This window comes from Xenopus laevis, chromosome 3L (genome assembly GCF_017654675.1).
Source record: "Xenopus laevis strain J_2021 chromosome 3L, Xenopus_laevis_v10.1, whole genome shotgun sequence".
In the NCBI taxonomy this organism is placed as follows: domain Eukaryota; kingdom Metazoa; phylum Chordata; class Amphibia; order Anura; family Pipidae; genus Xenopus; species Xenopus laevis.
Window position 1 is genome coordinate 110,340,974 of NC_054375.1, and position 27,192 is coordinate 110,368,165.

General features: G+C 38.0%; 1 protein-coding gene across 2 annotated transcripts; it reads left to right on the forward strand.

Annotated features, from left to right (window-relative positions):
- On the forward strand, positions 1-27,192 carry sppl2a.L (signal peptide peptidase like 2A L homeolog). Of its 2 annotated transcripts, none has more exons than XM_041586791.1 (16): positions 1-395; positions 5,776-5,895; positions 10,444-10,626; positions 12,406-12,495; positions 12,723-12,856; positions 14,227-14,375; positions 14,893-14,989; positions 15,788-15,889; positions 16,242-16,323; positions 18,833-18,907; positions 21,431-21,487; positions 21,800-21,853; positions 22,509-22,608; positions 23,899-23,976; positions 25,026-25,186; positions 25,264-27,192. In XM_041586791.1, exons 1-16 carry the CDS (start codon positions 336-338, stop codon positions 25,270-25,272), a joined length of 1,551 nt encoding a protein of 516 aa, XP_041442725.1. In that variant the 5' UTR covers positions 1-335; the 3' UTR covers positions 25,273-27,192. The 2 variants fall into 2 exon arrangements, with proteins under 2 accessions (XP_041442725.1, XP_018108594.1); XM_018253105.2 differs by having other exon boundaries at positions 2-395; positions 26,609-27,192.

Here is a 27,192-nt window from a genome sequence, read left to right on the forward strand (position 1 = left end):
CGCAGAGACCAGGAAGTGATTTTGTTTAGTACAATCAGTGCGCATGAGCGCCCCTGTAGTTTGTCCTATCAAGCATCACTTGTTGGTATCCAGACGCGGCCAGTGTGTGGCAGAATTCGGGGGGTATCCATTATCACTTTTCATTCTCTGCCTGTGGCAACGCATTACAAGGTGTAATCGGCCTCGGGTTGTGCTTGGCCTTCGAGCCCCATGGTGGAAAGTGGCGAAAAAAGCGTTAAAAGGCGGACGTCATTTCCAGACACGGACTGTGCGTCTTATTTACATGTATCCGTGACCCGGTTCCTGGTTTAAGCTGACAGCTGCGCTGCTGGAGAATGGACTCGTCCGTGCTGCTGGGTCTCTCTCTACTGATGCTGCTGCTGCACTGGCCTCAGGTAAAGGGACTGGGCGGCTGATTTGCCGAGGGTACTGGGATCGATATAATGTCGGTATACGCTAACAGCAGAAGCCTATAAGGGCACGATATAAATACAGCGTTTTGCTTAGGTCTAGTAACCACAGGCAACCGAGCAGACGTCTGTTTTCGAACATTTGAATAGTGATTTTATTACATTACCTCCAATATAGGTTTGTCTGTCTCTCCTTCTTCTGTAGCAAAGATGGTTTATTACTGTCACGCTATTTGGCATTTGTCTCTAGTTTCAGGGACCCTAGCGTACCATTCTCTTGGTTTCTAATACAGACCAAAAGCTGGGGGGTAGATTTATCAAAGTGAGAAATTTAGAACTTGCCTCAGAAAAGCTCAACCACTTTCTATCCATTCCTATGTGATTCTCAGAATTGTGTTAAGTTCTCCGTATATAAATACGCTTAAAGAAATTCCATAGGAATGCACAGAAAGCGAGTTTTCCTGTGGCGGTGAGTTGTAATTTCCCACTTTGATAAACCTGCCCCTAAAGGTGGCCATAGACGAAAAGATCCACTCGTTTGGCGACATCGCCAAACGAGCCGATCTTTCCCCGATATACCACTAACGGGCATGGCTATATCGGGGGTAATCTGAACATTCGGCCCTATGGTGAACGATCAGATTACGATGAGAGCACAATGGGCTCCGGCGGGATTGGTCGGGACAAAATCAAACCTGTCCGATCGACCAAACTACCGATCTCCACCGGAAGAAAAAAATGTCGGGACTCTCCACACAGGGAGAATCCTCAATTCATACGATAGGATCTTTGCGTCTTTGGCCACCATAAGTCTTTCAGGGATCAGAAACAATTCTCACACTATAAGGTATACTGGAAATTCTAGTAATACAACTAACGATGTGTGGTTTACACACGAGGAAATGCAAAAGACACTAGAACAAAGGTCCGTGGCCAGATGGTATTCATCCCAGGGTACTTAGCGAGCTTAACTCTGTGATTGCCAAACCTCTTTACCATGTTTTAGGATTCACTAAGGTCTGGCATGGTGCCAAGAGCAGGGCCGGAACTAGGGGTAGGCAGAGTAGGCACGTGCCTAGGGCGCAAAGCTGAGGGGCGCCAGGCACGTACCTGCTCTGTCGCCTACCCCATGTCCGATCCTGTGTCTCCCTGGCTGCCGCTGTTAAATTTCTGTTTAAATGTGGTTACACACGCATGCGTGCTGGCGCATAGATTCGTGCATGCGCGCTGGCGCGTAGCTTCGCACATGCGCGCTTGCGCGTAGTTTCGCGCATGCGCGATTGAGCCCACACTAAGCTGGTGCCGTGGCCGGCCAGGTTGCCTAGGGCGCCTGGCCGGGTTGGCCCGGCTCTGGCCAAGAGACTGGTGAATCGCTAGTGTGGTGCCTCTATTCAAAAAGGGATCCTGTTCTTAGCCTCAAAACTATAGGCTGGTTAGGTTGACATCAGTAGCATGAAAGTTTTTGAAGGGTTATTAAAGGATAAGATACTGGACTTCATTGCAAATTATAATGAGTTTGTGCCAGCATGGTTTTATGCGCAATAAATCTTGCCAGGCTAATTTAATTTCCTTTTATGAGAAGGTGAGCAGGGACCTGGATATTGGGATGGCAGTGGATGTGCTCTATTTAGACTTTGCTAAAGCATTTGATAAAGTGTCTCTCAAAAGGTTACTGGTTAAGCAATGTTGGTCTGGAACATAGTATTTGTACCTGGATAGAGAACTGGCTAAAAGATAGATTACAAAGAGTGGTGGTAAATGGAATATTTTCTTATTGGACCAGTGTTAGTGGAGTACCGCAGGGCTCTATACTAAGTCCCTTGCTTTTCAACTTGTTTATTAATGACTATACACTAAATGGCAGTGTGTTGGGAGTTTACTTAACTGAGAAGGATCTAGGGGTATTTGTAAACAACACGTTTCATTTGGAAATATGTAACGATGCACAAACAAAATTTTATTGCTAAAATAAATAACATTATGGACATCATATGTGGCAGGTGCGAAACCCATTTTTGTGCATGTATTGTGTGAAAAAATGGTCAGCTGACAGTTCCAGTGGAAATAATTTTCCTTTGTTTGCAACTAAGCTTATATAAATGAAGACTTATAAGACAGCAGATGTATTGGTGGCACATTCGTACAGTGCTGATTTTCACATTTCATTATGTAAGTGTAAGTTATTCAGTAGCATTACAGTATTATTATAAGTTACATAGTTACATAGTTAAATTGGGTTGAAAAAAGACAAAGTCCATCAAGTTCAACCCCTTCAAATGAAAACCCAGCATCCATACACACACCCTCCCTACTTTTAATTAAATTCTGTATACCCATACCTATACTAACTATAGAGCTTAGTATCACAATAGCCTTTGATATTATGTCTGTCCAAAAAATCATCCAAGCCATTCTTAAAGGCATTAACTGAATCAGCCATCACAACATCACCCGGCAGTGCATTCCACAACCTCACTGTCCTGACTGTGAAGAACCCCCTACGTTGCTTCAAATGAAAGTTCTTTTCTTCTAGTCTAAAGGGGTGACCTCTGGTACGGTAATTCACTTTATGGGTAAAAAGGTCCCCTGCTATTTGTCTATAATGTCCTCTAATGTACTTGTAAAGTGTAATCATGTCCCCTCTCAAGCACCTTTTTCCAGAGAAAACAACCACAACCTTGACAGTCTACCCTCATAATTAAAGTCTTCCATCCTTCTAACCAATTTAGTTGCACGTCTCTGCACTCTCTCCAGCTCATTTATATCCCTCTTAAGGACTGGAGTCCAAAACTGCACTGCATACTCCAGATGAGGCCTTACCAGGGACCTATAAAGAGGCATAATTATGTTTTCATCCCTTGAGTTAATGCCCTTTTTTATGCAAGACAGAACTTTATTTGCTTTAGTAGCCACAGAATTGCATTGCCCAGAATTAGACAACGTGTTATCTTCAAAAACCCCTAGATCCTTCTCATTTAAGGAAATTCCCAACACACTGCCATTTAGTGTATAACTTGCAATTATATTATTTTTGCCAAAGTGCACAACCTTGCATTTATCAACATTGAAACAAAAATAGAAACAGTGCTTTCAATGTCCAACTCCAGGTCATTAATAAACAAGTTGAAAAGCAAGGTTTACAAAGGGGATTCATTATGCTTTAGTGTTGTGTGGCATCTGAAGAGGGGGTGGATCTTACAGCAGAATAGTGATACTAAACATATAAAAGCCACCATGAGCTATTTGAAGAAAAATCAAGCTAAAGGTTTTGGAATGGTCCTCACAATCCTCTGATGTCATTGGAAGTATCTGGGTAGATCTTATACATGCAAGACAGCCCAAGAAGTTCTCAGAATTAGATGAAATCTGTGTGGGCAGAGTCATTACAACCAGAAATGAAAGACTCTCAGCAGGATATAAAAGACATTTATAATATGTGATTAGTGTCAAAACTTACTAGGGTGTACAATCTTTTTTACATGCCACATTTACCAGTTTCGTTGTTCCTAGATTTTACAATTTGTGAAATAAAACGTAACATTAGTTTTTTGTTTTTTAATACAGTGGGGCTCATTTATCATTTCTGGCCAATAACCCATAGCAACCATTCAGAGATTAGTTTTATTCAGCCAGCTGCTGGCAGAACAGTGAAAGCAAACATCTAATTGGTTGCCATGGGTTACTGCCCAGGTGCAAGTTTGGCCGGTGTTGAAAAATGACCCCCAATATTGCCTACAGTAGTTGTTTACTACTTTTCAGTTATACAATTAATTAAATGGCAAAATAAATAAGAATATAATATTATGAAATATAATGTAATATCTAATCAAAGGGAATTTTCCAAAAACATATAAGTAAGTTAATAAACCCATATATAATTGGTTCTTGTCTGTGTGAAAGTGATCGGGGCCATAGATTGTAAGCTTCACTGGGGCAGGGACTGATGTCCTGCTATCTGTAAATGAGCCTTTATTATGTAGGTTTCATCAACAACAATAATCAAGTTAGTGGGTAAATCTAGTATTACATTTCACTATGCAACAAAATTGATTTATTGGTGACTTTTGATTCCTTATACATTTTTGTTCACAAACAAATAATAATTCAACACTGTAACAGATCATAGGTTAATAAAACTATTGGGCACAGTTTATAGACGTGACATCAGTACATGTACCAGAACATTACTCATTCTATCTCTTCTCAATTTCTCAGGAGATTTAAAATGGGTCAGATAATAAAAGCTTATGGTAAATTCAGTGTTGCCAGCTGTTCAGAGACTGCATCTGTGCATACTGGTGAAAACAGACAGAGTTGGAGTTTTTAAATGAGAGATCATATAATCCAACAAGCCCTACAATTCATAATTCGATTAACAATTGAGAATTGTAGGGCTTGTTGGATTATTTGGCTCAATCCACCCTAGGAGGTTGAACTTTTGGTGAGGGTTCTCATAGCTCTAAGGTTAGAACTACATGGGCGATTTAGGTCCGATCCAACGCCACGCGACAAAACGCTGGCGTCAAGTCGGATGTGCCGGAAATAAGGTAAGAAATAGAAATGTCGGATGAAGTCGCAGCGTGCATCCGACACAACACGACTGTCGGATGCAGACACTGCGACTACATCCGACATTTCTACAACTAACCTTATCCTCTTCGCATCTGACTTGACGCCATCGTTTTGTCACGTGGCATTGTATCAGACCTAAATCGCCCATGTAGTTCTACCCATAAAGTTGATAGTTGAGAAAACATTGCTGTATCAACCATTCAGCAACAGTTCCAAAAAGATTTAAAATAAATAAATATATATATATATATATATATATATATATATACCTACATACATACATACATACATACATACATACACAACAAAAAATAAGTGATAAAAGTGCTATTCATGCCAATAATGTATTGACAGTCTCCTTCAGAGTCCTGCAGCGGGTCAGGTACCCGCAAGAATCTGCGGTACCCTGCGGGTTGCGGATAGAATTTCCAGGTGCGGGTATAGACGTGGTTTTGCTTACAAAGCTGTGGAAGATGAAGTGTTTTTATCTTTACTTGGATGAGAGCTGGAAATGGCACTCCCACCTCCCATTGATAATGGGGCTTTGAGTTTAAATGGAACCATCTCTAGTGATGTTAGGTGGTTTCCATTACAATCGGTGTGAAGTGACATGGGCAGTTCCATGCCAGCTGCAACATGTCAGCAAATAAAATAGCATTTTTCCGTCAAGCTCATAGGTACAATTTTCCTTAAACAAAAAAAAAAAATCAGTCAGGCATAAAGCATGAGTTTACAGACGTGATAGACTGTTTGTTCTGTGGCAGGTCTGACAAATTTCTGTTTGCTTTTTTAGGTGCATGCAAACCAAGGAATTTTACATGCAATTGGAGATCAGGATCCTCCCTCTGAAAAGGATTATTGTATAACATACAATTATACATGGACACCACTACCAGCATCCTATATTAATGCCGTGAGTTAAAGGTGCTACTTGTGGGTGACAATGTCCATGGTGGCTTTTTCTACAAGAGACTGCTATTAGTTTTATGTATATGTATTGCAAACACAGAAGTGGATTTTTTATGTCTGATTAATAATTTCTGTATCCAGTACTGGTGATAGGATTGGACAAAGGCAAGCAGTGAAGGACTGGCAGGGAAGTCTTACGTTCTGCTGCTTTCCTTTTGAGCACTCCATGTTTTAGGCTAGCAATTTTCAGCCTTACGTGCTAGCACCCTCATTGTTAGCACCCTGGGCTACCTGTTTCTCCATTCAGTTTCAGTTCATTTATCTAGCTGTGTGTTGTGCTGCATTATACTTAGGGAGTTATTTATTAAAGGTCAAGTTTGTGAGGATTTTTTCTACCTCGAATAAACATTGAATACCTCAAATTTATCACAAACCAGAATAAAATCATGAAAGCAAAAAAATCTTCAGATGGTTAAAAGTAACTCTGCCATTGAATTTTACATGATGTCGACAGGTTTTAGATGGAGTATTTTCAGATTCTGACATTTAGCAGCTTCAGGGCCTAATAATTGGGGGGGAAAAATTTATTTTTTATTTCCTGAAAACTTTAATTTTTTTTTTTTGTATTGGAACTACCCTCGAAAAAACTAACATTTTTCAAGAAAACACAACTCGTACTTTAATAAATAACCCCCTTAGTGTCTATTTGCAGATTTCCAAAATCAGTATAAAATTGACCACTTTTGTGGAGGCCTATTTATCAAATGTTGTATTTTACTTGTTTTAGAGATTTTTGAAGCCACAACTAAACTCTAAAACCACGAATGTCATGACATTTATTAAAGGATCCAAATAAAAAAAGTACAAATGGAAAATTACGCTGAACAATGCACTAAAAATACAAATACCTAAAATCTAGAGTTTGTCAGATAATTCATAGCGGAAAATAAAATGCGAAAACCTCTAAAAGTCTTAATTGATTTAAAATGGTCTAATAGGACCATCAAAGCTCCGATTGACTTCTATAGGACATTGACAATTTTTACCTGGCAAAGTTTTGTACTAGTAGTTTTTGTGGTTTTCCTATGAGACAAAAGGTATGTCGGGCTTTCCTTGTCCTTTAATACTTGGCATTTGAAAAATGTGGCCAGGTCAGGTAACAAGCAAGTTGCCTTTTATGACTCCTTTTGCAAGTAGCCAGTTGTTAGGAGTCTGCTTGCCTAATTACACATTTGCAAAAGTACTGAAGTGACTAATCAGGAGTCTGCTTGCCTAATTACATATTTGCAAAAGTACTGAAGTGACTAATCAGGCAACAGAATTCAACCATGTGACACCACCTACATAAATATGGAGAAGACAACCTATTATAATAGATGTGTTGGATTGAAAAAAAAGTGTATTTTTTTTTTTTTTCAAACACTTCTTTGCTTAGTACCGGAAGCGCCATTATTTCATACATTTTATTATTTCTCCAGGTCTGCTTGGGGGACACAGGGACAGTGGGGTATAGCTGGCACCACTAGGAGGCAGGACACAATTAAAAAATAGAAACTTGATTCCTCCTCCTCTGTAGAGAGAGACACTCAGTTTTGTTGTGTCTTCAGGAGGTTAGGACCGTCTCCTGCATTCAGGAGTATTTTAGTATTTATTTTGCTCTTCTTTTTATTTCATTACAATTCCTTCATCTGAAGTTTTCCACTCCACACCTTCTGGCCTTTGTACAGGAGGGACTGTCCTTGGACATGTCCCTCGGGTCGCTGAAATCTCAGTTTTCGGCACATTCCATCCTGTGCCAAAGACGTCTCGCCTTGCTCCCCGATGTTAATATTTTTCTTCAGGGAGAGGCCCACATAAAGCCCTCGGTACGTTCACTGGTGCCCAATAGGGACTTAACCCTAGTCCTACGTGCCCTGCAACACACTCCCTTTGAGCCCATGGATTCTATACCACTTCAATGGCTCACACGGAAAACCGTTTTTCTGCTGGCTATTGCCTCAGCACGGAGAGTATCTAAGATCTCTGCCCTCTCTTGTAGGTCTCCTCTGTTGACCTTCCACAACGACAGGGCAGTACTTCATTCTTCTCTCTCTCTTTTCTTCCCAAGGTGGTTTCCACTTTCCACCTTAACCAGGAAATTACGATTCCTACCTTCTGCCCATCCCTTTCCAATGCGAAAAAAGCGGCACTGCACACACTCAACCCCGTTAGGGCCCTCAAGTTTTACCTGCACTGGGTCAAGGACATCCGTCAATCTGACTCTTCTTCATCCTTCCCTCAGGCCCTCTCAGGGGCACACCAGCTACTAAGACTACCATATCCCGCTGGATAAAACAGGCCACCCAGAGATCCTATTCATCACAGGGTCAGGTTCCCCCAGACTCAATCAGGGCACATTCCACAGGAGGAATGAGTGCGTCCTAGGCTTTTCGAAACCAAGCCTCAGCGGAACAATTGTGCAAGGCTGCAACGTGGATTTCAATCCATACTTTTGCCAAATTTGACCAGTTTGACACCTGCTACGGCAAGAAGGTACTTCAGGCTGCAGTGGCTGGTTCCACGTAGGCCTCTACTTCCCACTCTTGATTCAGGGGACAGCTTTGGTATGTCCCCACTGTCCCTGTGTCCCCCAAGCAGACCTGGAGAAAAGGAGATTTTGTGTACTCACCGTTAAATCTCTTTCTCTTCAGTCGCTTGGGGGACACAGGGCTTCCCTCCCTGGAAAGAGGCCTTCTCTTGGCTTCAGACTTGGTTGACTCAACCATCTGTTCTTCTTGTAATTAATTATTTATAATTAGTAGTCAGTTTTTCTGTTGATTTTTAATATCCTCCTGTTTCTCCTTTGGTACGAACTGAGTGTCTCTGCCTACAGAGGAGGGGTATAACAGGAGGAGGAGGGATCAAGTTTCTATTTTTTTATTGTGTCCTGCCTCCTAGTGGTGCCAGCTATACCCCACTGTCCCTGTGTCCCCCAAGCGACTGAAGAGAAAGAGATTTAAGGGTGAGTACACAAAATCTCCTTTTTTATGTGCTGCTATAAGCATATTTAGAATATTATGTACTATGGCACAGTGTCTGGGAAAACACTAGAGGGTATGTACATATATCCCAGAATTAGACCCAGCAAATGAGGAGAATAATAGAGGGTGGGGAATCCGCATAAAATATAATGAATGCAGGTGTGGCAAGTGATGTCACCACCTGGGGGAGCTCTTCCCAGGGAAAAGCAGGAGAACTGTGAGGTTTTCTGAAGCAAAGGGAGTTTGTGTGGAAAACTTGGGAGAAAACCAAGGCTATTTAAACTGAGGTATGGACTAACTACCCTAAGTGGGGCTAAAAGCTTGCTGTAATGGGCAAAAGACCTGTGTGGTCAGTCTGCCAGTGAACCTGGCTGTTCAGGTTAATGAACAAAATTTGAGACTTACTTGTGCTTTTGTTACACACCATTACAAGTTAATTCTGTCCTAAAAACTCCTTTGTGAATAAAGCAAGCGGATTTCTATTTAAAGTTACCTGGTGTTGCTGCATTTCCTCTAAGAATGTATTACTAAGGCTGCCATTTGGATTCCCACAGTACCTTTTCTGCAACTGCTATGATCTTTTAAACCATGATGTTCCCATACCATGCATTGTGACTAATCTATAGCATTACCATACTTCAATCTTGAGCTCCATATGAGCAAATTTGAGACCAATTTAAAACAAGCAGTAGAAAAACCAAATACAGTAGGACCCCATTTTTATTTTTTTCCTGGGGACCTGAAACCCGTGAAACCATAAAATCGGTATGCAGTCTTACCAGCGTGGACCGCAAGGGTGTAATGTAATTTCTGTGCAATGCAATCCGGGTATGTAAAAGCGAGGTCCTAATATGACAGATTTCTGAGGTCTGGCGTAGACTTGTCAAACACATTGGCTAATTTGTTTCGACTGTGCTGTACAATCACATATAGGTATATGTTGCCAATAAATAGTGCCCCTTGGTACCAGCTTTTTATTGACGGAAGGAAAAAATATTGACTTCAATAGGCAAACAGAGCTATAAAAAAACTTTCAAAATATGATCAATTAAAAAATTCTTAACCCCCCCTTCATTCTTGGGGGGGTTGCATGCTTTTCCTAGTAGTAATTCAAAATAACCATCTCTGACACAAATCCTGTTTCTTGCCATGCAGGATTTGTACCAGAGTCCATTATTTTGTTGATTTGGCTTGTGTTGGAGTCTGTTAGTTGAGTGAGCGCGAATACATCTGTCAGGAAAAGAAGTCCCTTCTAAAAGATCTATTAGACCAACCTATCATTCAGAATCTGACCCCCAGCTTCTGCATGAAGAGAGAATGACAGGTTGCTGAGAGGGAGACAGTGAAGGATCGGTACAGAATTTTTATTTATTATATTTATGTTTCATATTTCCGTGATCTGAAGTTTATATTACATATTCATTTTTGTTATGGTTCCCCTTTAATTGCAAAGTTCTTTTTTGTTTTTATATAGGATGTTCTTTACGTTTATAACAGTTTATGCGTGCGATAACTTTTGTTTGTTTATTTAGACATACTATGAACTGGAGGACCTGAGCTCCCTTTCATTGTGCAGTGGTTCAGAAGTTCCTCAGTCACGTTTAAAGGATAAGGCAGTTGTAGTTTTGTTTGGAAACTGCTCGATACTAGAAAAAGCTGCCTTTGCTCAATATGGTGGAGCTAGAATACTCCTTGTTGCCAGTAAAGAAGGACTGGTAAGTTTACATTCTCGTTTTGTTTTACGTTCTATTAAATTACAAGTTTGGCCTGTGCAAGTAGGCACATTTGTTAGATGGTAGATTGTTAATTTACCACAAGGTTGTCATGCTGATTTGACTAATGAATCTACAGACAATAATGAACCAAGCATACCGAAGGCAATTTAAAGGTGGATGAAACCCCTGCAACTTTAATCCATCAGATGTAACATTTCGGAGGCGAACCCCTTCGTATTATTTGGGCTTTAGGGCTATGTCACACTGGGGGCCTATTTGTCATGCTGTGAGTGAAGCATTACCAGTGATGTTGCCCAGAGCAACCAATCAGCAATTCGAATTCACCAGTTAAGGTGGCCATAAATGGGCTTTTATCGTTCTGCGATGAACAATCATATCGTTAAACGATCTTCTGACTATAGTTTTACCATACGATATGCCATTCACGGAGAACGATTATATGAACAGATATAATCGTATTGTTTGCCAAAAGAAACAAACGATTATACATCAACGTACATGTTTTCATCCCCTGAGTTAATGCCCTTTTCTATGCAAGACAGAACTTTATTTGCTTTAGTAGCCACAGAATGACACTGCACATCATTTCTTGTTATCTACAAAAAACCCAAGATCCTTCTCATTTAAGGAAACTCCCAACACACTGCCATTTAGTGTATAACTTGCATTTATATTATTTTTGCCAAAGTGCATAACCTTGCATTTATCAACATTGAACCTCATTTTCCAGTTTGCTGCCCAGTTTCCCAACTTAGACAAATCACTCTGCAAAGTGGCAGCATCCTGCATGGAACCTATAGTTCTGCACAATTTAGTATCATCTGCAAAAATAGAAACAGTACTTTCAATGCCCACCTCCAGGTCATTAATAAGCAAGTTGAAAAGCAAGGAGCCTAGTACAGAGCCCCACTAACAACACTGATCCAATTAGAAAATGTCCCATTTACCACCACTCTTTTAGCCAGTTCTCTATGCAGGTACAAATACTATGTTCCAGGTCAACATTCCTTAATTTAACCAGTAACCTTCTGTGTGGCACTGTATCAAATTCTTTAGCAAAGTCTAAGTAAATCACATCGACTGCCATCCCAGAATCGAGGTCCCTGCTTTATCGAGGTCCACTTTTACATAGCATGATAAATAGACCCCCTGATCTGATCTAGAGCTAGTACCTTAATCAAGATCTGATCTACATCTGACTGGTTGCTATGAGCAACACCCCTAGGTGTTTTCTTGGTTAGCCTATCTGTACTGGGTTCTGCCCTGATATCAGAGTGTGCTGATTGGCATTGGCTTGTCAGCCTGCAGACAGGGCAGATTTTCACACTGAAATATCAAATCTGCTTATCTGATGATGTTGGGGCAGAATGGAGCAGATCAGCATTTTCTCTCCCTGTGTAGATTGACATAGTTTGACATGGCCCTTAGCCCTGACACTGCAGTGCATTTAATTGTTCAGATAAAATGTAATAAATTAGCTTTTGCCACTGCTTTAAACTGTTTTATTGAAATTTCAAATGGAAAGATTACTGTCTTATTGACCCATTATAAACATTAGAGATGTAAAACCTTGTAGACTGAGGAATTAAAGTAGTTCCTGGACAGCATACATATTGTGTGTATGTTTGTTTGTACCATAAGTTAGTTTTTAATCCACTGCATTACAAAAAAGGCATGTATGATTTACCATTGTGTATGCTCTTTTAGAAAGCCACATCATTAGATTTAAACATGCACTATACATTCCTCTCCCCACAGCCTTCTCTAGTAGATAACAGAAGTGATTTTAAGTTTCTGACAATCCCGATTGCCTACATTAGGTATAGAGATGTTAAAGATATGAAACCGGTAAGTTTTCTTCATTTCTTTTTTTAAGTACCTGGCATGCTAACGTCTCCTTATCAAATTGCTACAATATTTAGACATTTTATTAGCTCTCTCTTTTCTGTATTATTATTCTAAATGCTGGCTACACTGCTGGCTTTATAAAAATTAAATGCATATTAAATGAACAACTACGTCAGTCATTATGAGACTATTTTGTAACCAAATACCCATTTTGTTCTGTTTTGCAGAGCCTTGGGAGCAGTGTAAGAGTGACTCTGTATTCCCCTGTATTACCAAAATTCGACTTAAGCATGTTGCTCATCTTTCTTATATCTGTATTCACTGTAGCACTGGGAGGTTACTGGAGTGGACTCTCAGAGCTGTAAGTTTGACTTTATGAAAGGGTAAATACTGTTGCTGTATAAGGCTAGTGCCAGACGGGGCTATACGCAGGCCAAGGAACAGCTCCTCCCCTACTATCTTCAGTTCTGAGCCACTCAGAAGAGTGGAAGTAAAAGACAGAACTTTGTCCATTAATTGAATGACGTGACCTTATATGTATTTGTGCACTTGGTGTGTTTGTGTGCACTTTTATATGCCAGATACTTCAAATAAATCTGCTTCTTCTGTGTGTTTTATATAGTTATAATGTGTGTATCCCCCCAATTTGTTTCCTCTTTCGAGGAAATTATTCTAAAAAAACATGATGGGTAGCTGCAATTCATTTATAAAAGCAAATATTCAGAGAAGAAATGTTTGATGCAAACATTCTGTGTCCTTTTTTACTATTCTGATGGTAAAACAAAAGAAAAAAACCCTAGTTATGTGCAACATATATTTATGTTAATGATAGCGTTACATACCCACAATGTTGTAAATGGTGTGAACATTAAGGGGCACATTTACTGAGCTCGGGTGAAGGATTCAAAGTAAAAAAATCTTTGAATTCCGAAGTATTTTTTTGGGTACTTCGACCATCGTTCGATCGAACGATTTTTACTTCGATCGATTGATCGTAGTATTTGCGGTAAATCCTTCGAATTAGAAGGATTTTACTTTGAAGGTTTATTAACCCTCGATATTTGACCCTTAGTAAATGTGCCCCTATATGTTGAATATTCTAGTGCAAAAAAAAAAAAAGTATTTCTTTACTGTAAGGATGCAATAACCATAACCAGTCCCCCGAAAATAATATAAAAATGGTACAACAAAGTATAGAATGATAGTTTCACACTCACAAATGAATGCACTAAACAAGTGTATTGCTATAATAATTTTTTAAAACGTATTTGCAATATAAGAAATAGAAAAGATCATTGTAAATGTACTATAACCTAATCTCCAACAGTATCCAATAGATTTGCCAACAGGTCAGATAATGTCTGTCTGATACTGACTGGCAGATAATGTGTGAGGGGCTATGCATAGTATGGCCACATTTTTGTTGTTCGAGCTGTCAGCATGTAGCTTCTCTTGAGTACAGTCATGCAGTGGCCAACATGATCTAACTTGCATGATTGACAAACCTTTTGATAGCCATAATCAGTTGAAATCTTCAAGCCACCATATACATATTGAAAACTGTGTCCAACTTTGTTTTGTACAGTTTTATTGATATATTTTGTATGTGTATGACCTACTTTAGCCAGCTGATCCTTGGTTGATGTTAGTACTCTGCAGTTTATCCTGTATCTAAGCTGTCAAAGCTGATTCCATAACTTATAGTGCATTTCTTTCTGCTTGTTGTTTCAGAGAAGACCTGAGGCCATTGCCTGCTTGCACTGAAAGAGAAGGAAGAAAAAAGGATGACAACGTGACTTTTACTCCCCTTACTATTATTTTGTTTGTTGTGATATGCTGTGTCATGTTGCTGCTGCTATATTTCTTTTACAAATGGTTAGGTAAGATTTTTATGTGAAAGAGTAATTTTTCATTGTTGAACATGACTTCTGTGTTCTACCAGACATGATATTTTGTATAGAATTGTGTTGCTCTCCCACCAAGGCACTCATTCCTGGTTGTCTATTGACAAAAATATTACCATTTTACTCTCCATTCTGATAAAAACGATTGTGACTTTTTATGTCATAAATGTAAAAATGTTTTTTTTTTATCTCTATATACCAGCTATCTCTAGTTTTTATTATTTTTCGTTGTCCAATATACATATTGAGAGTTGATTACTATTAAGATTATTACTGCCTGAGAAACCTAGTTTGTCTGCATAAAAAAAGCAAGCTGTGATTGCTGATGGACTACGGTCTCTACAGTTGTAGATACCTGTGTGTTTGGTCCCTGTGTAGATGATAGGAGAAAAGCAGTCTGATGTTTTGTGTTTTTTTGCACATCATCATTACATCACTATAGGGTCTTGTCCCGACATTCTTGTTAATTTTTACATCAACTTCTTTTTTGTAGTGTATGTTATCATCGCTGTCTTTTGCTTGGCATCGGCGACAAGTCTGTTCAATTGCCTTTCAGCAATAATACAGAACATCCCGTATGGAACGTGCAGGTGTGTTCATAGAATAATGGAAATAAAATCTGTGTATGTTTATCATAGTGTATACCAAGTTTGCTATTTGGAGAATTTAGCCTCAATATGAAAGCATGATAACATTATAGGATAGACTTTTGTCTTAAAAGGCTTTGTGTTCTAGTCTTCAAGCTCAAATAAATTCAGCTGATCAAAGTCTGACCAGGCAGGTGTGTGTGTGTGCACTTTCAATAACAGTTACAAAAACAGTTAAGGAAATACAGAACAGGTATAGGATCTGTTATCCAAAATGATCAAGACCTAGGGTTTTCCTGATAAGGGAACTTTCCATACCTTAAGGCTGCTAAAGTACAAGGTACTGGTTTATTATTACAGAGAAAAAGGAAATCATTTACAACTATTATAATTATTTGCTTTATATTAACTTGAATGAATATGGGAGATGGCCTTCCCAAAATTTGGAGCATTCTGGATAATGAATTTCTTGATAAGAGACACCCCCTACCTGTAAAATAAATTCAGGGTTCAAAACAAGACTTCATTTTTAACAGTACAGAAGAAGCAAAAAAAAAGAGGAAGCAAAAAAAAAAATCTCAGTGTAGCCTCTGTTATTAGAGTCTAATATGAATGATCGCTGCTTGTCTAAAATAATGCAAACTTATTAAATTATGTAATTAAAAGCCTCTATGTCTAGCGCCTCTAGCAGTTGCTGAGATCTGTTATTGAGCAGAGTGAATCTGTTAAATAGTGCTGCATGTTAGTTTAGATATACTTTAAAGTATTTTTCTAACAAAATGTCTTTTTGCATTTGAACAGAATTTCATGTTGCAATAAAAGTGCTGAAGTGAGGCTCTTCCTTCTGGCTGCGTTCTGCATAGCTGTGTCTGTGACTTGGGTGGTATTCAGGAATGAAGATAGGTACGTGATAACAGCAATGGAACAACACTTGAAACTCGTGACACTAGTTACATGGTCCTATAAATAGTCAATATAATGACGGACCAACTGCTGTAGGCTTTTGAAGAATATTCATGTGGCTTTAGCAATCATTCATACAAAACTTGTTGAAATGTTTTTATGCGTGGAGAAATGAAATGAAACATTGTTTTAGAATACAATAAGCAGTAAGGAAGCTAAATACGAAAGCCTTGCCTAAATTAGCATTTTAAGTGTTCACATAATGTACAAAACGAGTATATATACTAGTAACTCTAGAATAGGTGTTAAAACTGAATGTAGTGCAATAAGTTTTTTTTTTTTTTTTAACTAGATGGATATGGATTTTGCAGGATATATTGGGAATTGCGTTTTGCCTTAACTTCATTAGGACATTAAGAATGCCAAATTTTAAGGTAAGATGTATTTCTGATGCCTGCACTTGCTTGAATTTCACAAAATATGTATGCACACTAACACATAGCAATATTATTCTTCAAATGACCTTTAGCACGAGAATTGGGTTTATAAACAAGCCACCTAACAGCCTGGAACTGGAAATAGAGTATTTTTTGGGGGGGGGGGGGGTCTGAAATTACCACTGGGACTGGGAGAGGAGAGTAATATATATATATATATATATATATATATATATATATATATATATATATATTCCAAGGGATGCCTGCACTCACGATAAAGCAAAATAAACGTGCCTGGGTGCGTGATCAGTAAATAGACTATACAAAACAAAAAAGAGAGATCAGCACTCACAGGTCTTAGAAAAATAAAATAAAAATAATTTATTAAAGAGCATGGACTAACGTTTCGGCTCTATCACTTTGAGAAAGGCTCTTGAAGAGCCGAAACGTTAGTCCATGCTCTTTAATAAATTATTTTTATTTTTCTAAGACCTGTGAGTGCTGATCTCTCTGTGTATGTATGTATGTATGTATGTATGTATATATATATATATATATATATATATATATATATATATATATATATATATATATATATATATATACATATATACATACGTGTGTGTGTGTGTATATATATATATGTGTGTATGTGTGTATATATATATATATATATATATATATATATATATATATATATATATATATATATATATATATATATATATATATATATATATATATGTGTGTGTGTGTGTATATGTATAAATATATATATTTATGTACACACACACACACACACACACACACACACACACACACACAATTTCCATAACAAGATTTCAAAAGCTGATACACAGGTTACACAACTGATCACAGGTAAGCTCTGTAGTATACAATGGGATTCTTCAGACCCTATCTGCTATCTACTGTGTATCCTGTGCTTAAATGGCTGCCCGTATGGCTACATGGCAGTTTGTTTATATAAAGGATAGTAACGTTTCTGAAGCAAACACACCTGTTTTGCCAGTGCAGAGCAACATTACATTATATTGTCATTCCTTTAAAACACTTGACTTTTTTGGTATTACTGTTCCTTTAAGTGCCCAGTTGCTATGTCTAGAATCTCCCAAATGTCAGTCTATCCCAAATTCCAGCCTTCTAACTGCAGATCAAAAAATGTTTTATCTGCAGCCTCCATTTCTTTTTAGTTTATTTCTGTTTTACATAATTTCCCATAGTTTCTCTCCTCCACCCACCCTTTACATATGTGCAAGATTTATTGGAGGCCCTTCCTACGTGTTCGTGTAGTGTGTTCCTTTCAGGCCACGACCTGAATTAAGTGAATTGACATGAGCGGAATTTTATAATCATCTCATTGCTCGGTGATCAGGGAGCAGTGACGTGCACTGTTGAAAAAGTAAAAGAAATCTATAGGCAGCATTGACATTATTCACAGCATCAAGGGAAACAATTACTACTGCTGCATAGTCTCTGTCTTAACTCTATAATGCTGATGGGGTTTTGCTCTTCTTTAAGCCAAATGCTAGGGGCAAATATAGTAAATTGAATTGTCAGCTGGGAATTCATGATAGATTTTCAGCATTTCAGATTTTATTAGTTAGTAATAGACTGGCACATTCATTCAAGCTTTTATGAATTTTTTTAAATGGTGTTAATTTAATCCATTTTCTTCCCTGTGGTTGAGTTCAACAGCAGCACTGAACTATAATGCTAGATTGATTTAGTCCTGGTCTTGCTGTTTAGGATAAGAAAAGTCATATTCTTACTTTTTAAGCCAGACTGTGAAAAATGCATCAGCTGGGGTACTTTCTATAGTCAAGGAATCTTTACTCCCAAAGTTTCCCAATGAAGCCTCACATTTTCTTGTGGTGGTGCATGGCCACTATAATATTTTTTTTGACTGTACTGGGCTATGTGCATGCCCGGGCCAAGGGCAGAGCAAGCAAGTCAAGATGGAGGCACAGTGCTCCCATAGATAGTACCCTGGGCCGTTTTTTTACTGAAGAAGAGTGCTAGCCTTGCATAAAAAGTAAGAATATGATTTTGCATGCCCTAAAAAGTAAGTGATTATGTTCAATAGGGGATGGGGCCCATAAAAGATTGGCACCTCAGAGTCAATACATATTATCTTTTTTCCTTTTCAAATCTAAAACAAATCTAATTTATTTTTCCAACATTACGGTTTCAAACATCTAAGTCAAGATTAGAGGCAATAAAACAAAATTATTCATAATGTTTAGTCGAAGGTGGGGAAAAAAGTGTTGTGGCCATTCCAAATAAAACTAAAGCTGTAAGGATATCTACTGAAAAAAGTATTCTGCTACACGTTTATCATTACTAGAGTAAAACTAAGAATTCTATAATTATTTAATATTATTATTGCATTGATTTAAATAGTTTTTTCATATCCACAAAAAAACTGTACTACATCACTTACACACCCTTGTTTATAGATTGCATGTGCTTTGTTTTCTTATAGGCATGTGTCATATTGCTTGGCCTCCTGCTATTGTATGATGTGTTTTTTGTATTCATAACGCCATTCATCACAAAGGTATGTATGCACATATATTTTGTAATTGAGCAAACTGTTGTTTAGGATTTCTTTTCCAGTTTTGGTCAACTAAAACTTGTAGATTAGTAAATATTAAATAATTCGTATTGGAAAACCAAAACCGCTAAAAAACAAGATTTTAAGGGTTTGTTCACCTCTGACTTAACTTTTAGTATGCTTAAGAGAGTGATATTCTAAGACAATTTGCAGTTGGTTTTTATTTTTTGTGTTTTTTTTAAATATTTAGCTTTTTATTCAGCAGCCTGGTTGCTAGGACCCAGATTACCCAAATAGAAAGATGAATAATAAAAAGTACCAATAACAATACATTTGCAGCCTTACAGAGCATTTGTTTTTTAAATGGGGTCAGTGACCCCAATTTGAAAACTGGAAAGAGTCAGAAGAAGAAGGCAAATAATTTAAAAATTATACAAAATAAATAATGAAGACCAACTGAAAAGTTGCTTAGAACTGTCCATTCTGTAACATACTAAACGTTAACGTAAAGGTGAGCCACCCCTTTAATCCAGTCCTTCAGCTGCTGATGGAATGCTGTGTGAGAGTTTTAGATCAACAATATATTGAGGGTTGCAGGTTGGGCTTTCCTGATCTGTAACAAGTCTGTTCATTTATATTGAGGGTTGCAGGTTGGGCTTTGCTGATCTGTAACAAGTCTGTCTGTTTATTTTGAGGGTTGCAGGTTGGGCATCCCTGATCTGTAACAAGTTTTAGTTTTTTTTTATATTTTTTTTTATTTTAAACAATTAAATACATACATTCCTGTAGAGCATAGTTTAAGAAATAGAAATCTTAAAAGGAACATCCTATCATACATAATTAAACCCCCCATCAATTAACCTTTCCTTAATGTGATATTATTGATAAGTGTCTCTGTTTACAAGCTAACCAATGTTGTTACAATTTACCATATCTATACAATAAATACCTGTGCAATTGTCAACATTGAATACCAGTGTTGTTGTGAATTTAACATATATTTATTTATAAAGCTTATGTCCTTTTATTTATTCTTCTTCCCCTTTAAAACCCAAGTGGCCGTAATAATAATAAAGAAAAAGAAAGAAAGAGGAAAAAAAAAAAGGGGAGGGGGGAGGGGAAAGGCAGTGAGTGTGAGAGGGAGGGGTGAGGCCAGGAGAAAAAAAGGGAGAGCGTGATTAATAAGTGCCGGTGTACAATAGTGCCATTGCCAATACTAATATATACACACCAATTCCTTGTAATACTACGGCGCATTACCCTTGTTACTCAACCCATATCCGCGCCTTATTAAATGGTGTTAGTGAATTTACTCATAATTAACAAGTGCAAGTGTTCTTTAGGGAATTGATGTTGGTTCCTAACCTAAAACTTAAACTATTTGTTCCTTCCAGAGCTCAACTGTACCCAATAAGTACACACAATCACTACATACAAAAGTAAAAAACAAGACCAACGTCAAAAAAAATTGGAAAAACAAAAGAAAAAAAAAAAGGGGGGGAAAAAGGGAAATCGTTTATCTCAATTTCTATACCGTTTAATATTCTATCACATAGCTTCTTATCACAAATAAAGGGAAATAAAGATTCTCCCACCAATGCAGGCCCAATTCGCATACTATTAGAAATAGAACAATAGTGCCTCCTTTTGCCCTCACATGCGGAGCCGGCTGCTGACACCATAAATACAATATATTATACAACCCCCTGTCTTCCACCCATATTATATACTATCTCCTATATAGGCACCTCCTCAAGCTGAAGTGCTATTTCCACTATCTAGGAATTCCCCATCGGATTAACATCCAGCCACGGTTTCCATATTCTCTCAAATTTTCCCATACACCCTCTAACCGAATAAGTTAGTTTGTTAGTTTTAATTTGAGGGTTGCAGGTTGGGCATCCCTGATCTGCAACGAGTCTGTTAGTTTATATAGCTAGCATATCAAATGCATGACCTCTGTACCTGGCATGAACTCAACTGAAGGCAATTTAATGGATAAGGAAAGTCTATTAAACATTAGAACTTATTGGACTGGCAGTCAGTTCTGCAGCCTCCTCAATTTGCAACCATTTAGCTGTGCAAGCGCCACACTTTCTAAAATAGCGCTAAGTACATAAAAAAGAAAATCCCACAATCCATCATTCCTGCGGTCAGACCAAGACTGCGAGTCTGCACAGCAGCCTGTGTTGGAAAGCTGCGAGCAGGATCGAGATTTTTAATCCTTCAGCACACAGTTATTGGAGGAAGGACAGATGAATTTCAGCGGCCATCTTGATAGTGTCTCAGAGCTGTATACAGTAAACTTTGCAGAGGGAAATGCAGGAAAAAAGGGGTATCTGTTAAAAGTAACCTACCGAACAGGGCCAGCAAGACGACCTCTATAACATATTGAACGATTGGGAGAAAGGGTTTTATAAAGCTGTTCTTTGAATTTGTAGTTGCCATTAACTTCAGGGCTTTATATTTCTAGTTGTTATGCCACTGATTTCTTATGCCTCCTTTCATTGCATTGTTTATTCTCAGAATGGAGAGAGCATAATGGTTGAAGTTGCATCAGGCCCCTCTGGAAGTTCTGAAAAGGTAAACTTGTGCAATTTATTTTACCTATACTATACTATAGTATAGAAGGCATGCAACAGCATTTGTCATTACCTGGATGCAGGCCCTTTGTCTACCCCTAGTTCCAGCCCTGCCTGGATGCCATGTTGTAGCTCAACACAATCATCAAAGATAGCACAACACTCACTGAATTTCTCAAGACGAGAAAGGTCTGTGTGCTGATATATAATATCTACTATTTTATTATCATTAACGAGTTTGCCCACATAGGTTTATCATATAATATGTATTTTATTTTATAAACACATGTACAAAACTTGTGTTTGACCTTAGAATGGAGACACCTTTTTAGAAGTTCCTGATGAACCATATTCCACAAATGAAAAAGTAAGTCATTTTGATATCTTTGATGGGTTTTTGTTCGGAAGTAATGGAGCAATTTTGTACAAGTGATTTTGAGCATTATGTCCCTTCAGCAATCAGTTGCTCTGTGGTTGGATAACTTAGCTCTCAAAATCACCCATTCTGTTAACTTGTATGGCAAGTGCATGTCAGGAATATTATTTTTGTACCGATGATGTCCCCACAAAACATTCAAGGCTTTTTAATCAAATTGTAATTGTCAGTGAATGTTTCACATTGATAATATTTGTTGCAGAGATTTCAGTGCATTAACATTCATAGACATATTTTTGGGTGAAAACACATGGATGATTTGTTGTTGGCACCAAATCGTCATCAACAATCCTCTTGCTTTTTGCTCACAATTACTTAAGTACATTTTTACTAGCTGGGATTCCAATTTGCTCCAATACATATGCCAGAGGCAGTTTTGAGCAGATGACAACATCACCCTGTGTGTTATTGCCCTTAGGTCCTCACAATTCTCTGTAGCTTTTTCATGTGTATTTGCTTTTTTTGTATGCATTTTTTATTGTCTGCATCTGTAAACTGCAGGACCTAAGTGACCTGCTGGTGTTATTCTCTGAATACAGACTGTTGCATTGCTTTTGTGTATTTATGACTTCTAATTGTTTTTCAGTTACCTGTGGTCATTAGGGTCCCTAGGCTGGAGTTCTCTGCAAATACACTATGTCAAATGACTTTTTCATTGCTAGGATTTGGGGATATTATTGTGCCTGGTAGGTATCTAAATGATTATTTTTTAATTTAATTTATTTAATATTAATAAACTGTTTCATTGCTGTTGCATAATGTCTAACATGTCTGTATGTTTTCGAAGTGTACCTAGTGGAAGTTAATGCAAGCTCTTAAAGAAGAAGGAAAGCAACTGAGGCAATTATTGCCATTAGATTAGCCAAAATAGTGCAAGCTAGAGCACTATATTTATGCTGTAGAATGCTTTACCATACATAAGTAAACGGCTCTAGAAGCTCTCTCTGTTTGTTTAGGATAGCTGCTGCCATATTAGCTTGGTGTGACATCACTTCCTGCCTGAATCTCTCCCTGCTGGCTCATACCTCTGGGCTCAGATTACAGCAGGAAGTGGGGAGTGGAGGAGGGAGTTGGCAAGGAGCAAACTCAGCATGGTCAAGCCGTGCCCCGAAGGTTTAAGCTGAAGGCAGGAAGTCTGATACAGAAGCCCATGTGTACAAAATAGAAGAAAAGAAATGCTGTGTTTCTTTTGACAGAGGACTCAGAGCAGAATTACTTTGAGGGTTTACTTGTGTATTTATATAGAACTTTCTGATAAAGCTTACTGAGTTTTAACCTTTCCTTCTCCTTTAAGAGAACATACAAGCTTGGCAAGGTAGTAATGCACAGAGGTATTTTGACATTATGTAAATGGTTTAAATCTCTGTACTAAATTGTTCCTATCTCCAGCTGCCAGAGAAAACCCTGGCTGCTATATGAATTTGACATGGCAGGTGGTTTGGAGGGCTTTGGACAATCGATCATTTGCAATAAAAATTAAAGTTAAGGTTTGTAAGTCTCATACTACCTCCATTAGATGCTTACAGAGGAAGCACATTGCTTTTTAATACCAATTCCACCCCCATCCCATTGACATTGCTGCCTGTGTGTATTTGCAAGGATTGGTACAGAAAACATAAATTTTGCCATGAACTGCAATTAAAGCAACGTTGGTAATGCTAGAATCTGTGTCAGAGCTGATGATATGTGCTAAGCTTCACCAGCTGATAGCTTGGTAATGCTAGAATTCTAGAAATTAATGCCAGAGCTGAGGATAGGTGCTATGTTTATGCTTTTGGGCATTTTCTAGTGTATAAACTCACACATATAGCACATCCCCACCTCTGTGGTAAGGATATGCTATGTTGATAGGTTGTGCTCTCTATATCAAAAAATACATAGCCGTGAGATCCCCTATATCAGTATACCAAGTCTGGGAATAGTAATGAAATATCATTATAAAACTAAACTTCATCTCCTCTGTATGCTTTTTCCAGGTCTGTTGGTTGCATATTGCCGAAGGTTTGATGTACGATCAACTTCTTCCATGATCTATTACATTTGTTGCACTATAGGTATGTTATACACTGCTTACATATTTATATTCATTGGAGGCTGACTGCCAGATATCCACTACTGCTAGTGATCTATCAATAGCAGCTCTTTAAATCTGTAGGGAAATTTTCTTCTAGGGATACTTTGTCTATGACATCCCTGCATACGTCATAATATACATAAAATGACAGAGCAGCACTACACAGAGCACAGATAAATGATATGTCATGGGAGGTAATGAAGAGCTAATAACCAGAATCTTTTCATGAAGTAAAATATTCAACTTTTCATATGTCCATACAGAAAATAAAGATTGAAGGCATACTTGCTTTGAATTCATATGCAATGTAGACTCTATGACACTTGCTCAAAAGTACAGTTATGGGACCTGTTATCCAGAATGCTCTGGACCTGGGGTTTTCTAGATAATGGATCTTGACATAATTTGGATCTTCATACCTTAAGTCTATTAGAAAATCATGTAAACATTAAATAAACCCAATAGGCTGGTTTTGTGGTTTTGCTTCCAATAAGGATTAATTATATCTTAGTTTGGATCAAGTACAAGGTACTGTTTTATTATTACAGAGAAAAAGGAATAATTTTTAAATATTTGGATTATTTGATTATAATGGAGTCTATGGGAGACAGCCTTTTTCGTAATTCAGAAATTTCTGGATAACGGTTTTCCGGATAACAGATCCCAAACCTGTTCCAGTGTGCCAGTGTTGTATACTCTGTGTTTCCAGGTTTTTCATCAGTACTGACCACATATTTATTAACAGGCATTGCAAAGCAAGATAGTTAAAAAATACACCAGACTGCTCTTATCCATTATGTATTATAATGGCACAGGTTCTGTTGGTGTTACCCAATGTTTCTCAGCACCTGCTTGTTTTATGGACCACATTGTTTGTTGGCCATGTGCTGATCATACTCACCTTTAATTGTATAGGAACCATGGGTTATTATTCAGTTGGATTAAACTTTTTAAAGCCCTCAAAAATATATCCTGTTTCTACTAATTGCTCCAATATAACATTTTCTTTCATAAAAAATATTTGTGCAGCTTATGCCGTAGGGATGGTCTTGACGTTCATTGTTCTGACATTGATGAAGATGGGACAGCCAGCTCTTTTGTATTTGGTACCTTGCACTCTTCTCACCAGCTCTGTCATTGCCTGGAGGAGGAAGGAAATGAAGAAGTTTTGGAATGGAGGCGGCTATGAGGTATTACTTCGTTCTATAGCTATCCAGACAATTTTGCATTCACACAGATGTTTATTATTTGTATGATTTTTCTTTAGGGCTTGTGACACATAGGCTATTTTGTCTGATGCTGGCCTCAATCCGAGAACATCTGCAGACAAAATGCCCCTGTCTGCCTGTCATGGGTTTGGAATAATGCTGAATGACATGCACCCCATTGAAGACATTCTGATTGACCTCGGTGCCAAAGTGCTCTCTTGAATTATGACCTATCCACACATCATGGATTTGGAAAACAGCATTCTGGGAACTATCACCTATCTAGAGTATTAACACTCATGCACCTAAATCTTTACTTTCTGCATACATACATTTATTTAGATGGCTTGTTAGATATATATATCTTAGACTGATATTTATAATTTGGGTGCCTGATTTTTTATTAATTTTAAGATTTTATCTTTAAATTTTTAAAACTACATACATTTACAATAAAAGAAAATAAAACAAAAGAAAGGGAAGGAAAAGGCAGACAGCGAGGGAAGGAGATATATCAGACCTTGAATAGGTCTTAAACGCACTTAGCTATTCTGTAAGTCAAGCCATGTACCCCATATAGTGTTGAATTTCTCTGGGCAGCCTCTAGCTAGGTAGGTGAGTTTCTGGCTCTGGGAGGGAATTGTTCACTAGTTTTTGCCAGAATCGTAGGATAGGTGGGTCAAGAGATTTCCAGTGCATTAGTATAGCAAGTAGCACAACCTGGAGTATGACTAAAGTTGTAGGGCCCCTGGGATTCTCAGAAAGCAGAGTTCTGGGTAGTGAATATTTGGACAAGTAAACTTCTCATTAATATACTGAAGAATCTGCCTCCAAAATCTTTGAATTGCTGGACAAGACCAGAATACATGGAACATGGAGCCTCCAGCATCCCTGCATTTGGGACACATTATCATATATTTTAATTAACCAATGGGGTTTAAATACACTCTGTTCAAAAATGTTATTTGTATGTATCTATCCCTCATAGAGTTTGACACCTCTAGGGCCAGTTTAAAAGCAGCATTCCACACCTCATCCAACTCAGGGATATCTCTCTGCCATTTAATCCAGGTTTTCTCTAAGGGAGTGGGTGCCTGCTTTTTATGTATCCAAAAGATGGAGCAAGGCCAACATTGAGGGTCCTAAGAAACCTTTGAACACCAGGTTCAAAGAAGACTTACCCTTCTCTCTGTTGCCATGAATCTTTAAGGTCACTACCACACAGTGAATATGGATTATTATTTGCCCATAAAGCAACCAATCACTTTGAGCCTCCTGTGACTTTATTAGTATCAACCAACTCCACTGCAGAAACCACAGCACCCACTTGCTTCTGTTTGATGGTTAATGTTTGTGCTTACAAACCAGTGTTTGTGCAGTAACCATGCCTTATTTGTGTTTTAGATAATGGAGCATGTGGACAATGCTATCAATAAAGAGGGACTAACAAACGGTGAACAAGAAGAACCATGATGCCAATGTTATTTTTGTACAAATTTTAAGATTTAGATTGTTTTCTTGTGGGATTTCTATATTGAGTCCGATGTTTCATAGGTTTCTTAAACTTTGGCAGACTTGCACCCTTTTAATTTTGTTCTGGATTACAAGTCCCTTTCTTCAAACTAGTTGCTGTCAGGTCAGGTTTGACCTTATTGGCTTAAGCTGTAATGAACTGCCCTGCCATCTATTAGGGGAGGGGGGGTTACTCAAATCTGTTTTGTTGTTTAAAAAATATTTGATAAGTTTTAAGACATAATTTGAGATCACATTTGATAAAAATGGGAAGCAGATTTCCATACATCTGTGCCTTATTTGAAATAGAACTGAGCTGTATGATCTATGTATTACTGCAGGGTAGTGTGTGGGATTGTACAGACTTGTACATTATATGATCTTTTATTTATAGTTCTTCTTCTTTTTCAGGTTGATAAACAAACAGGCTCTGTAGACCAGTTGTGCTGTTCCCTGAAAATTAGTTAGGGTCTTAA

Coding starts and splice junctions, on each gene's coding strand:
- sppl2a.L (XM_018253105.2), top strand. CDS start 336: ATGGACTCGTCCGTGCTGCTGGGTCTCTCTCTACTGATGCTGCTGCTG. Junction 18,908..21,430: donor TAACGCCATTCATCACAAAG/GTATGTATGCAC, acceptor GTTTATTCTCAG/AATGGAGAGAGCATAATGGT. Junction 25,187..26,608: donor GGAATGGAGGCGGCTATGAG/GTATTACTTCGT, acceptor TTTGTGTTTTAG/ATAATGGAGCATGTGGACAA.